Here is a 15,023-nt window from a genome sequence, read left to right as displayed (position 1 = left end):
GCGACATCTTCGGGCATTTGTTGTTCGTGTGCAACTTTGGTTACGGCTTTGAATGTATACTAACATGCACTCTTTCTTCTGCATGAAATGATGTATGTATTATTACAATCTTGCCTACTGAAATAACACTGAATTATCATTGTTCTTTGCGAGTGGTTTTTTCCTTGCTTCATCCTTTGCATGTCCTTTCTTCTCTCCCTCACCTCGACCTTGATCCTCTATTCCTCTTCCATTAATCCTGCCCGACTTCCAGAACTCCTCCCCCCTCGCTTACTCCCTTCCGGTATCCTCACAGGGATCGAGGCCACTTTGATGATCAGACCACTCGATTCTACACTGCTTGTGTGGTGGAGGCCTTCGACTACTTACACTCACGTGGCATCATCTACCGGGATCTCAAACCAGAAAACCTGCTGCTGGACCTCAAGGGCTACGTCAAGCTAGTTGACTTCGGTTTTGCGAAAAGACTTCAGGTAAGGGAACATTGAATATAGTAATATTACCAGTAATTGTTTTCATGCATGAATTTGTATGGACTCGTACAATATATATATATATATATATATGTATGTATATGTATGTATCTATATATATATATATATATATATGTATATATATATGTATGTATGTATATATATATATATATATATATATATATATATATATATATATATATATATGTACTATGTGTGTATTTACCTAGTTGTACCTAGTTGTATTTTACGGGAAGGGGAGCTATGCTCGTGGGGTCCCGTCTTCATATCTCATTTTATCTAAACTATTTTTAAATTCATGTATTGATTTTGCACACACCACTTTCTCATCTAACTTGTTCCAACTGTCTATTGCTCTGTGAGGAAAGCTGTTCTTTTTAAAATCTCTTCTATAGCTGTCTTTTTTTATTTTCTTTCCGTGTCCTCTTGTATTTCTGTCATCCCATTTTATCAGATTCTCTCTATCAGTAATTTCTATGCCTTTCATGATTCTGTAAATAGCTATCAAATCTCCTCTCTCTCTTCTTTGCTCTAGTGTCTGTAGTTTAAGTTTTTGTAGTCTCTCTTCATATGATAGTTTTGAGAGTGTTGGTGCCAGTTTTGTAATTGCTCTTTGTATTCTTTCAAGTTTTTTTATACATTTTTTTGTACTTGGTGACCATATCGTTGCTGCATATTCCAATCTTGGTCTTATCAGGGTGATTAGGATTTTCCTCACCATTTCTTCATCCAGGTATGTAAATGCTACTTTGATTGTTCTTATTAAATTATAAGTTTCTCCAAAAATCTTATTTATATGTTTCTCAGGTGACATATTATTCATAACAATGACTCCCAGGTCCTTCTCATTTTCTACTTTTTTTATTCCTTCTTCTCCCAAATTATATGATCCTGTTATTCTGTTTTTGCTTTTTCCAAATTCCATTATACTACACTTTTTTGTATTGAACTCCATCTCCCACTTCCTACTCCATTCTTGTACTTTATTTAGATCTCTCTGTAGTGATTCACAATCTTCTTCAGTTTTCACTCTTTTCAGTAATTTTGCATCATCTGCAAAGAAGCTCATATAGCTTTCAATTCCTTCATCCATATCATTAATATATATAGCAAACATTATTGGGGCCAGAACTGTTCCCTGCGGGACACCGCTTATTACTTCATTCCATTTTGAGTGCTGATCTCTTATCACTACTCTCATTTTTCTTTCTTGCAAAAAGTCTTCCATCCAATTTAGCAATTTACCTTGTATTCCTCCTTCATATTCTAATTTCTTAAGCAACTTCTTATGTGGTACTTTGTCAAAAGCTTTTTTTAGGTCTAGAAATGCACAATCAGCCCATCCATCTCTTTCTTGTATTATATCTATTAGCCTTGAATAGAAACATATTAAATTGGTGACGCATGATCGTCCTTGTCTGAATCCAAATTGCCTTGGATTTAGTACGTTGTTTTTTTCCAAGTATTTTACCCATCTACTTTTGATAATTCTTTCACATATTTTTGCTATTGTACTTGTTAGAGAGACTGGTCTATAGTTGGTAGGTTCTTCTTTATTTCCTCCTTTATATATAGGTACTATATTTGCTTTTTTCCAATCTTCTGGAACTTTTCCTTCTTTTAAGGAACTGCTTATTATGCTATGTATTTTGTCTGCCAGTTCATTCCTGCATTCTTTCAGAATCCAGTTTGCTATTTCATCTGGCCCATGCGATTTTCTGACATCAAAATTACCCAAGTGTGTCAATATTTCATTCTTTGTTACTTCTATTTCTTCCATAGGGGGGACTTTTTCCTTCCACTCAATCTCTTCAGGTTGTATATTTTTCCCTTGTAAACACTGATTTAAAATGTTTGTTCATAATTTCTGCCATTTCCATTTCCTCAGTGTATTCAACTCCTCCTTGTCTTAATTTCTCTAAGTCTTGTTTGTTTTTCAGTTTATTGTTTACAAATCTGTAGAATAGTTTTGGTTGATCTTTACACTTTTCTATAACATCTTTTTCATATTTTCTTTTTTCCTCTCTGCACTTTTGTACATATTCATTTCTATAACCAGTATATACTTTCCATTTTTCAGGTCTTCTGTCTTTTTTCCATCTGTTCCAGGCTTTGTCTCTTTTGTCCTTTAACTCCCTACAACTTTTGTTGTACCAGCATTTTACATATTCTTTTTCTTGTTTTTGTCTTGGGACATACTTTTCCACTCCTTTTTTGTAAATTTTTGTCAAAATATTCCATTTCTCTTCCACTGTTGTTTCTTCTTTGTATATTTCTTCCCAGTTTTCTTGTTGGAAGAATTCTCTTATTTTATCAAAGTTTGTTTTTTCATACATCATTCTTCCTTTTCTATATTGTTCATTTCTTTTCATATATTTTTCTTCATTAAGTTCCAGTTCAATCAATATGTGGTCACTTTTACCTATTGGTGTTTTATATTCAATCTTGTCCACTATTCTAGGTTCAGATGTAATTATTAAGTCTAGCCTCGATGGTTCTTCTTCATTTCTATACCTAGTGTTCTCTTGTATCCATTGTGTCATTGAATGGTCAGTAATCATCTCAAGTAGAGCATTTCCCCATGAGTCATCACCACTCTTTACTGTCATTTCTTCCCAGCAGATTTCTTTGCAATTAAAGTCGCCCATCATAACTATTCTTCCTCCGTCTTCCATTATTTTAGTTAATGCTATCTTTGTGTCCTCTAACATACTTTTATGTTCACTCTCCTCCCATGAGGCTGTTTTCGGAGGCACATAATTGATCACAAATTTTCTGCTCTTCTTATCTCGGTCTTCCACTTCTATCATAATCATCTCTACTGTATTCTTTCCATATATGACACCTTTCACGTTTATATCCTTCTTAGTCAGGAACATAACTCCACCCCCTTGTTTTTTCTCTCTGTTTCTAATCCAATAATTGTATGTATCATGTCCTACACTGTTGGGTGGTAGTGGGCCTTTTAATTTTGTTTCTACAATTCCCATTATGTCCGGTTCTTTTTCTTTCAAATAATCATTCAGTTCATTCAATCCTGTTATCAATCCATCTATATTTGTGTAAGACACTCTTAGTTTTCTGCCACTTCCATTGTATTCTCTGTTTCCCTTATGTTTTTCTTTAGTATGTCGAACTGCTTTATTTTCATGTTCACTACTCTCCAATAGAATCTCTCTTTCTCTGACTCCGTTCTTTCCTCGTTTTTTGCCTTAGCTTCAATTCTTTTCTGCTTTTCTGCCTCTCTTTCCTCCTTATTCATTTCTCTTTTTATCCATACCTTTTTATATTGATCATTTGTTGCTAGTTTCCCTGTCTTGGATAGAATTTTCTCTGCTGTTGTTTGTGACCTGAATTTAATCTTAATTGGTCTGGTCTTATCTGTACTATATTTTCCGAGTCTGAATTTTTCCTCAATTTCCTTTATAATTTCTGGTTCATCTTCCTGGACTAATTTTAGTAAACTGCTTACTCTTTCATTTTCCTCCTTGATTCTTGCAGTTCTATCTGGGTTATGTTTCTCTTCCATTCCTAATATAATTATACATTTCTTTTTGTCAGCTAATTCTCTTACTATATTCTCCTTCTGTCTCATCACTTTAATAACTGAGTCTTCATTATGTTCTTTCAATTGCTGTTTGACTATGTCAGTGAATGAAACCTTATTCCCTTCTTGAGTTATTCTCCAATTTTTAGCTTCTGTAGCTAGTTTCTCTCTGTTTTCATTACTATTCTTCTTCAATTTCTCATTCTCCTCTTTTACATTTCCTAACTGTCTTTTTAGGTCCTCTATTTCTTCAGTTAAGTTTCTGTTAGCCTTCTCTAGTTGTTCCAACCTTTCAATTCTTTTAAAAATGGAGTCTACGTTACCTAACTTACGCTCCAAGTCCTCGATCACCTTATCAACTCTCTCCTCTAGTCTTATCAGTCGGGGGGGGGGGGGGTTGTGTCCCCCCCACCCTCTTTAAATCCCTGGAACATATTCTCGTCACTTTCTTCTGTATTGCTCCTCTCTATACTTCTAATCTTTACATTTTTATTAGACATTTGATCCTCGCTAAGTCTTTTGTTTACCTTCCGCTTGTCTGGCTGGTCAAAGTCTACTCCCTCCTCATTTCCTTCCATTTCCCTCAGTAATCCCTCCCCTTTTCCTCTTTCCCTACGTTCCCACTACTCCACGAGCAATTTCCCCCCCACCCTGCAAAAACACTAGGCACTTCTCTTTGCGTTGGGATCCACAGACTTCACTTTTCTTCAGAACGTCTTCTAAGCCGTCCATTCGTTGAAGTGTGTGTGTGTGTGTGTGTGTGTGCATTTGTACATTATTTGATTTGCTATTAAGATCCTCCACAAACATAGGCATTTCTGCATTTTGTCCCTGCCTATTTGGATATCATATAATATTTCTCCAATTTCCATGCATCAGGTGAAGCACAACTGCTGTCTACCAGTACCATGTAGCCAGCCCAGTGTGGCCTACCACATGATTGGGTTAGCAGTGACTTTACCAGCTCCCTCACTGGTCTCCCACCAGTGAGGAGGTTGTGTTAGATACTCAAATGGAATAAAAATAATACCATCTTAAGGGTAGATGAGCATGTAGGCTCTTGTATGCTGCCTTCTTCAGATTTCAAGTCTCCACTCCACTACATCCCTAATTCAACTTATTTGTGTTCATCTCCAGATATCTATTTCTCATAAAAGTTTTCATCCCTTCCCCTGACATGTATTTACCTTTTTTACACTATAATTCACCTCCATTTGTTGCCCCATGTGACCCCAAGTATGAAGTTCTTTACTTCTATCTTTTCACCCTGTAAACTCACATCTAACCCACCACTATCATTATTCTTCATATATCTCATCACCATATTTTTACTCACATTTATTTTCATCTTTCTCTCATCACAAATCTTCACAAATTCTACCACTGATTGATTCAGTATGTGCTCAAATTCACCCAGTAATGCAGTATCATTTGCAAACAACAACTGGCTTACTTCCTGCTTCTCTGCCTAGAACTTGTGTTTACTTTCCTCATCATATGCACATTGAACATCCAGGGCAACATCACACGACCCTGGTGTAGCTCTACCTTCACCTCAAACCATTCACTCTCTCCTTTCCCAACCCCTCACACAAACTCTTTTACTCTTGTAAAAACTCGGTTGCCCACACAGATTTCCCCCTACCACACACATCAATGAACCACTTCATAACACCTGTATGTCAACCCCACCTTACATTCTAAATCTATAAAAACCCAAGAGACATACTTTTTACTATAAATAGATGAAAAATAATTTATTAATTAACTGATATTTTACATATCTGTCTTATTCTTAAAAACTTTATCTATTTACCCTCATCTTCTATTTAACCTATACTGTCCCTCCCCCAACAATTACTTCCTCTGACCTTGCTCAGTTCTCTTAATACCTTTTTATACACCTTACCAACTACACTTAAAAGATTAATCCCTGTGAAATTAACATATTCATACCTGTCCCTTTTACCTTGTAAGTAAAATCTCATATATCCGACCACTGAGGACTTAAATCAGTCCAGATAAAGTGATTTTCTGGTTATTTGATACATACTCTTACAAAGAACTTAAAAGTCAGAGTGCAATAGATGAAGTAATTTTTTAAACCACCCACTCCTTTTTAGAATTGGTTTTGTAAACTATTCCAGTCAATTCCACTATTGTAAAGGTAATATTTTGATTAAGATACATGTTTACAGAGAGGATTCCCAAAGATTCCCAAGACTGCAGCCATTCATCACGCATCAGTGGAATGTCATAGGAGTCAACATTGTATCTTGCCTTAGAAGTGATTATTGCATATACACTCACAGTTTCTATTGAAAAATTTCACAGAATTTAATTGAATCTGAGTAAGGGGAGTTAGACAGTGGATGTTGTTCATTATCCACCATGCCACATATGCTTGAGCTCATAACGATACCAAACGTCAAAAGACGATCAGGAAATTACTGAACATGTCGAAGTTTAACTTCTTAACGATGATGATGATATGGGAAGTCCAACCATAGTAGTGAAGAAAATGGGGTAGAACAGGATCAGAAAGAGGAAAACCAGGTATGCAGGGCAGAAAGAATAGGAAATACTGACTGGTATGTCTAGGGATAGGCTAGGCCTAAGGTGAAACTAGATCATCTTATTCTTACTGTTCTTTGTGTAGGCTGTCATACACATTTTATGAATCTGCACAGATTATGAATATTTGTTAAAATGTGCAGTACCAATAATGAATTCATTATTGGGCACACAGATAACAAATCCATTAGACGTACACCCATTATACTGGGTAACACTAGTTTTGTTTTTTTAATTGTCTTTAGTATTCCTAAGCTTGCTTTCCTTCCTGATTTTAAAAATACAATTGAAAATTGCATAGCACCAATATTCTAAAAGACAGTTGATGTTTTATATACAGAAACTATACATAGCTGCAATAGTACATACATACATACATATACCAAGGCTTTTTCCCCCTTCCAAGGGAGGTAGCCAAAAAGGGAAAGGCATAAAAACACTCCCACCCATTTCATCCCTAAATACACTCCACACCCCTCCCACCCTCCCTCTCATCTGAGCACCTCCTGGATGACGGGTCATCCCTGCACCCTGCCCACCGCCCTGGGTCAGAAGCAGTGTCGCAAGACACAGCACATCCACAGCAAGGCCGCTTCATTTAATCGGCGACCCCCCCTCTCCGTCCCCCCTTGCATATAAGGAGAGGACAGGGAGAAATCCCTTCGGGCTGCGTCAAAATTTACTCACACATACTACCCCCCCCCCCGCCCATTCCTCCTCATGCAATCACAACATCATCAATAGTACACTATATTTAGCATATTCACATTGTCTGTAAATAGCTGATATTTTGTCCTTGCATCCCCTTTTGCAAGGGGTGGATTGGACGGGGGAATGAAGGTGAGGTAGTGTGTGTGAGCAAAAATTTTGACGCAGCCCGAAGGGATTTCTCCCTGTCCTCTCCTTTATATGGGGGGACAGAGAGGGGGGGTCGCCGATTTAATGAAGCGGCCTTGCTGTGGATGTGCTGTGTCCTGCGACACTGCTTCTGACCCAGGGCAGTGGACAGGGTGCAGGGATGACCTGTCATCTAGGAGGTGCTAAGATGGGATGGAGGGTGGAGGGGTGTGGAGTGTTTTCGGGGATGAAATGGGTGGGAATGTTTTTGTGCCTTGTCCTTTTTGGCTACCCCCCTTGTAAGGGGGAAAAAAAGCCTTGGTATATGTATGTATGTATGTATGTATGTATGTATCCCCTTTTGAAACTAATGAGAAAGTGTAAGTATAAAAACATGTGATACCATCATAAGAACCCACTAGAAATGTACTGATGAGCATGATTTCCTTCCGTGAGCTCCTTGATCTTTATGCACCAGTGACCATCATAGCAGTGTCCCATCTTTTTTCATTGCAGCAGTGTCCTGATGGAACCTCTCACCATGCTCCTCACTCATTTCTCCCAAGTTTTCATGAAAAAAAAGTAAAAAGTGCACCTTTAATGACATTCTACATCCTAAGTTCTTGTAACTTTCCAAAAGTTTTGCTACGAGCTGTTTGTAGTTTGGGTTTTTTTTATCATCAAGGAAGCCATTAACTATATCTTGAAATGCACACCATGCCTCTCTTTCGGCATCACTCATTGCATTCTAAAGTTGCACTGACTTCAACATTTTCCTTACTTGCGGACCAGTAAATATGCCACCCTTAACTTTGGCCTCTGATAGCTTTGGAAAGAGTAGAGGAATCTTTTGAAATGCTTTTCCACCATTATCTAATGCTTTTGCAACCCCTCCCCCACATTAGGGCCCTGTTTCCCATTGTTATTAACCTAACCCTTTTACAAATCTTCATAATGTGTGCATGCCAAATGGATTCGTTATCTGTACATCCAATTATGAATTTATTATTGGTGTTGCACATTTTATGGGTATTCATAATCTGTGTAGATTCACAAAATGTGTGTTACATTGGCTAATTAGGACTATAGTCTGGCTGGGGGGGGGCGTCTTCTCATGTGCACGGAACATCCCCTAAGTTACTCTTTGGAATCGTGAACTAGACCATGAGAGATGACGAAAATTTTAGGGCAGACTTTTGCTACCCCGGCAATAACTGAGAAAATTACGTTTTTAAATGTAACCCTCTTATATAAAAAAAAAAAAACCATAACTATTAGAGCATGTAACCAGTATAAATCCATGCCCAAAAAGCTAATGTATATATATATATATATATTTTTTTTTTCGTCACTGTGATATGCCTTGTTTAATAATCCTGCCATCATAAAGGGAGGGACTTTTACGTTTTATAAAGGAACCTTCTGCATCTTTTTATTTATTTATGTTAGGATACTATATATTACAAGAGAGGATACCAAAAAAACTTCCACATATCACATGAGAGGCCCGTGTTTTTTCTTGGTCACCCATACCCAGTCCAGAGCAGTCTATAAGATATTAATGGCTTATTTACTGCTATTGGAAATAGGCTAGGGGTAGATCAACAGGTGCTAGAAGCTTAGTCTTAAAGATGTTGTCCTGAAATCCCAGGGCAGTGGAGGAAGATAAGGCACTGCAACCAATTAGCGCTAAAGTCTCACAACAATTGCTGGAGAGAAGGGGGGGATAAAAATACCAAGTAGTTACTGGAGGCTTTATGACTTCCAGCGCTTCCATATGGTGAAAAGAGACAAAAGAAAATGGGAAACACTAGGCAGTGTGTCACGACGTCAAAGTTGTGACAGATGTGGAAATCCAAATTATTGACAGTGTTGGTTTTGTTGTTACATTCCTTAATCATTTTTACACTCGGCAGCTACACAATAGATCATAATTTATCAAAAAAGTGCAGAAAATTTTTTTCAGTTGATTTTCGTTTTTTTAATTCAGTAGCAAACATATTTCGTGGGAATGGTTGGCAATTTTTTTTTTTTTTTTTTTTTTTTTCTCTCTGGAGTTTTGAAAAAAAGAAAAAAAGAAAAAAGAAAAAAAAAATCGTGCACTCAGACCCAGGACCACGACATGGTTAAGTGCCGCCTCGGGGCGAGTCGAAAAGTGCCCCCCACCCTCCCACACACACACACCACCACTACCACCACCTTCCACATCTGATGGTCACTAGCACGATTCACATGTAACATTCATCCACAAAACAACGTTTATACACACATCATTCATACACACAACTCATGAAAAATGAATCATGCATTAAAAGTACATTAGGGGGAATTTGCTTCACCTTCTTTTCACCAAAAGTGCCGCCCCCCCCCAAAAAAAAGAAAGAAAAAACGTGCCACCCCCAGGCATTGCCCCCCCCTGCCCCTCCCCTTGATGTAGCCCTGCTCTGACCTTTAAAATGCATTTGAATATAAACAAACGTAGTTTCTTTAACATGTCACTTGAAAATTATGCAGAATGTATGCAGTAAAAACTATTGTTTCATTTGATGTGTGAGAATTACAACTATTAATATTTGTGAACCACAATGCTCGTATAATGCACTCAAAGTTAGCGGAATCTTTATATAATTGACTTTGTAATTTATAAGATATGTAAAAATATTGAAATGTTATGCAGTAATCAAGATTATATGGCTCGGATTTGTAAACAAACTAATGGCAATGGCTGACGAAACAAATCATGCCTATCGGCTGATCGCTGGTCTGATATAAGTGGACCAGTGCACTGTACAGGCGAAATGCGGATATTGTCCGTGTTACCGGACGGGTTGCCCCACCCTTACGTGCTAAACACAGCAAAACAAATTACAAGCAATCCCATGTATATTCAAACTAGGGTTATATAAATTCCTATCTTATCGCGTTTAGCAAGGGAAGGGTGGGGTAGCAAACCGTGCTGGCTGCCAACCTGGGGGCCAACCAGGGGGCCAGCTGAAAAACTGGGGGGGGTAATGCCCCCCCTTTAATCTCCACTGCTAGTGGAGTTATACATGCACTCCAATCCGCTGGTACACTTCCTTCTTTTAGATACACATTAATCAATCTCCTCAACTATTCCACTCTACCTTCTCCTTTCATCAGACATTCTCCATGACAACCATGTAACTCAGTTTCCAACTTTTACTCTTCCAGAATTTTTTAGTTTTGTCATTTTATCAATAATAATAATAATATTATTATTATTATTATTATTATTATTATTATTATTATTATTATTATTATTATTATTATTATTATTATTATTTTCATTATTTTCATTATTTTCATTATTTTCATTATTTTCATTATTACTTATTACCAGGTTGGACGAAAGACATGGACATTCTGTGGTACTCCAGAATATGTTGCCCCGGAGGTTATCTTGAACAAGGGACATGACATATCTGCGGATTACTGGTCCTTGGGTGTCCTCATGTTCGAGTTACTCACAGGTAGGAAGTTCAATATAGTTCTCTTTGTACATAATAATGTGGACATTGTTTATTATGTTAGTAGTCACCAATGGGTATTTGCATGTAGTGAATGTAATGTGTGAGATGAACGTTTTAGAAAGTAATTTCACTGCTGCCCATCCTCTGAAACCATAATAAGCTCAGTACCTCTATTCAAAGGTACAGTTCCAAGGGACTTACTATCAGTCTCAAAATGTACCCCCAAATCTTTCTCGGCTTCAACCATTACCCTATATATATATATATTTTTTTATTTAATGAGTGCTGTCAGTCATCAACTGCTCCCTTCCTTGTCTTCATCCTCTTTCTCCCTTATAATTTTCCTGCTAAGAGGTGACAGAAAAAGACCAACACTAATACAACAGACAACAATTAGGTATTTCTTCTCAGATCTATGAAAAGGCTCAAGACCCATCGTTGTTTACTTTGGAACTGCAGATATTCAGCCATTGAGACTGGAAACAGCAGCTATAACTATTATACCCCAGCCCTTTTAAGCTATCACACAGTGGGGACTGAAAACTAATATAAATTTCATCATGTTCCAGGTACCCCACCCTTCACAGGCCAGGACCCAATGAAGACTTACAATGCCATCTTAAAGGGAATTGATGCTGTAGAATTCCCACGTAACATAACGAGGACTGCCATGGCTCTTATTAAACGTCTATGTAGAGACAATCCTGCTGAGCGTTTAGGCTATCAGAGAGGTGGAATCAAGGATATACAAAAGAACAAGTAAGTAGGGTGTGTTTTGTAGTGTTAATATATTTTGATAGTCATGACATATTTGTGACATCAGTTCCTACATTAGGCCTATATATGTTATGGATATATATATCTTATATCATATATTATGTTTTATATTTTATGATATGTTGAATATACTACCACTACACAGAATTTCTGAGAATTTATTTGTAAAAATCAGAGAACCTACTTTAAATCTTAATTTTCATCATCACCTTCAATATAGTCACCTCAGGCTTCTATACAATGATTTCAGCAATTTTCCCATTGTTGGAAGCACTGCGGGAAGTTCAGTCTGAAGTGTGTTTAAAGTCTGTTATGATTCCGCTTGGATGTCTTCAACTAGTGTTTCATTTTAGGGAAGAGGCAGAAATCCCAAGGGGCTAGATTGGGTGGATAGGGGATTTTTTTTTTCTTTTTCTTTTTTTTCTTTTCTTTTTACACATCTCAGTTCTTTTGCACCTAGCATTTTCCCTGAGCCTCCTGGATGACAGGTCATCCCTGCATCCTGTCCACTGCCCTGGGTCAGAGGCAGTGTCGCAAGACACAGCACATCCACAGCAAGGCCGCTTCATTAATTTGGCGACCCCCCTCTCCATCCCCTCATGCAGAAAAGAAGAAGACAGGGAGAAATCCCCTCGGCTGTGTTAAATTTCTCATACATACTTCCTCACCCCCCGTCCCCCACCCACTCCCCCTCATGCATCGCAGCAGCATTTATACACAACCCTTCTCCATTCACCCCTATCTTCTGTCCTCTCCCATCCTTCCTCAACAGACATTCCTCTCTTTTGTAATGTCCCTTTTACCTAATCCATCCATCTCATCCTAGGATGCCCCCTCATATTCACTCCTTCCACCTCTGCTTTCCACACCTCTTTTACTAATCTTTCTTCACTCATTCTTTCTTTGTGTCCAAACCATCCTAATACTCTTTCATCAACCCTATCTTCCAACTCCCTCTCCACCCCTGTTCTCCTCCTCACCTCCTCATTTCTCACTCTATCTAGCCTAGTAACCCCTATCATACTTCTCAGACATTTCATCTCAAACACATTCAAACTCCTTCTCTCTTCCTCTCTTATGTTCCATGTTTCTGGCCATTCCCAGATGTCTATTTCTCATTACACTTTTTAATCCACCAAGGCATTTACTCCCTTCTCTCAATCTACATTCTACCTCCACGCCCACTCCTACCTTTCCTGTCACATTCGCACCCAAGTATCTAAAACTATCCACTTCCTCTAGTCTCTCTCCCTTAAGCAAATGTAGGGTGGCAATTTTTAAGGCTTTCTTCCTAGATATTCCCTTTCGTGGTTGGGGGTGATGTTAGTCCTGTGCTCCCATGGGATGGAGTAATGGGACTAGGGACTCTCATTCTGTATTTTTCTCCAATGAAACATCAAGTCATAAAGGATCTCAGAGGAGGACTCCAGCTAGAATCCTAGTAACTGGGTCATTTAATGTGCATGGATGTGATACAGATTAGGGCTTCAGTTCTTGGGCCCTGCTGTGGAAGAACTGTACCTCACTGCATTCCTGAGGTGCTGAGATGAGAGGGATGGTTAAATGTGTCTCATTTGTGTATGGTGTGGTTGTGTGCTCCGGTTTTGCCACCTCCATTATAAGGGGAGAAAGGCCTTTGGTGTATGTATGTATGTATGTGTACACTGGGAAGGGTCCATGACAAGTACCTGTTGGTGGTGTTCCATCAAGATGGATGGCAGAAGGAATCACCTCCCTGCCATCCACCTTCAAAACCTGTAATGTTGTAAATGAGTATTCATGCTTATGATTATATATTGATAAGTATTTAATGTTGAAATTGATTCTCATGGCTGCTATTTTCAATATTTACAGTTGGTTTGAAGGATTCTACTGGGAAGGCCTTAAGAACAGAACCCTCCAGCCCCCAATCATCCCCAGTATCCGTTCCGTGGTCGACTGCAGTAACTTTGACGAGTACCCACCAGACACTGAAGGGCCACCACCAGATGACATCACTGGCTGGGATCTCGATTTCTAGACAGAGAGAAACGTGACGATGTGATCTTCACTGAATATCCCTTGTGATAGTCTGGTCAACAGCCTTGTGATGATGGTCAAGGCTTTTATGGGCTTCATGGAGGCTGTATAGGTTACATGGAAGCAATTTAAGCTTCGCGGAATTGTTCTTAGGCAGAACATTGTTTTCCTGAGACTATTACCATATCAAGACAATAGGGTTCTGTGTAGGTCTTTTACATATTTATTATGGCAGAAGGTGGTTAAACATCTAACGATACATTTTATAGGAAAGTAATTTATTGGTCACCAGAACTAGAAAATGTTTTATTACAACAGATATTTTTATGCCTCCCACAATATTGACTTAGAAGCTTGTTAGTTGTTATTGTTTTTGTTTTGATATTTTTTTCTCCAGACAAGCTATCTATGAATGGAGAAGAGGGACGTCTCCAGTGTTATATTTTCTCTTGATAATACACTTAACATGTGCCTTCCATACAGTGCCTTATTACTTAGTGCTTACATGTGTTTGTACCTAAAGTAATTTATTTTGAGGATATGCTGTTATGTAGCATAATGATTGTATTTTCATTATTAAGAGAAATTTCAAAATATATATTCAAGACACATGGCTATTTTGTTGATTTTTTTTATTTGTTTTGCAAAATTTTATAATTGTTTTCCTATGTCAGAGAATTATGTAGCACCAGGTGATGACAGATGATGACCTTAATAATATAATTAAACATATGATTTACTTTACTGACAAACATAGCAACAGGTTTTTTTAATCCATGCAAGTAACAGGTAGGATCCTGTAGTAATCCAGTTGTGCTTACAATGCTCTCAGGAACTGATACATATAGATATATGTGAACATTTGAAAATGTTTATATATATGTTATCCTCCTCACATCATGAGGTAAATGGGAAGAAGACTGACAGTTTTTCTTACCTTGATAGAATTGGATGAAAGGATTGAAACTGACCATGACATGGTGATAAAGTTGTGAGTCTGAACATGAATAAAATGTACCAGAGATAGGATGGGTGAGAGAGAGAGAGAGAGACCAAACACCATATTGGTTGTATAGCCAGCCACCCTGTTATTAACTAGATATTGAGTATACACTAGATTAACTATTTACCTGTACTGTTTCTCCCTTTCTGAGCAAGTGTGCCTATTCTCCATTGTACTTGGAAAGAGTGGATGTTAGTCACCGCCAACCATCTACCTTGTATATGATTGTTGCCTCAATTTTCAAAGGCTTGAAACCTGCACCCCCATAGATGGCAGCAACA

At 38.0% G+C, this 15,023-nt stretch overlaps 1 protein-coding gene across 7 annotated transcripts in view; it reads left to right on the top strand.

Annotated features, from left to right (window-relative positions):
• for (cGMP-dependent protein kinase for) overlaps nucleotides 1-14,495 on the top strand; it is a 592,330-nt gene extending 577,835 nt beyond the window's left edge. For 6 of the 7 annotated variants that reach the window (XM_076211276.1, XM_076211277.1, XM_076211274.1 and 3 more), the window contains 4 exons: nucleotides 296-473; nucleotides 10,814-10,943; nucleotides 11,513-11,702; nucleotides 13,575-14,495. In XM_076211276.1, coding sequence (XP_076067391.1) covers nucleotides 296-473; nucleotides 10,814-10,943; nucleotides 11,513-11,702; nucleotides 13,575-13,740 — 664 coding nt within the window. In that variant the 3' untranslated portion in view covers nucleotides 13,741-14,495. Of the gene's footprint in view, nucleotides 1-253; nucleotides 474-10,813; nucleotides 10,944-11,512; nucleotides 11,703-13,574 lie in introns of all 7 variants that reach the window. The other variant, XM_076211280.1, reaches the window with a different exon arrangement.
• Nucleotides 14,496-15,023: the final 528 nt, after the last annotated feature.

This window comes from Oratosquilla oratoria, chromosome 28 (genome assembly GCF_046742065.1).
Source record: "Oratosquilla oratoria isolate Oo_2021 chromosome 28, ASM4674206v1, whole genome shotgun sequence".
Lineage (NCBI taxonomy): Eukaryota > Metazoa > Arthropoda > Malacostraca > Stomatopoda > Squillidae > Oratosquilla > Oratosquilla oratoria.
This window is presented reverse-complemented; position numbering and strand designations above follow the sequence as displayed.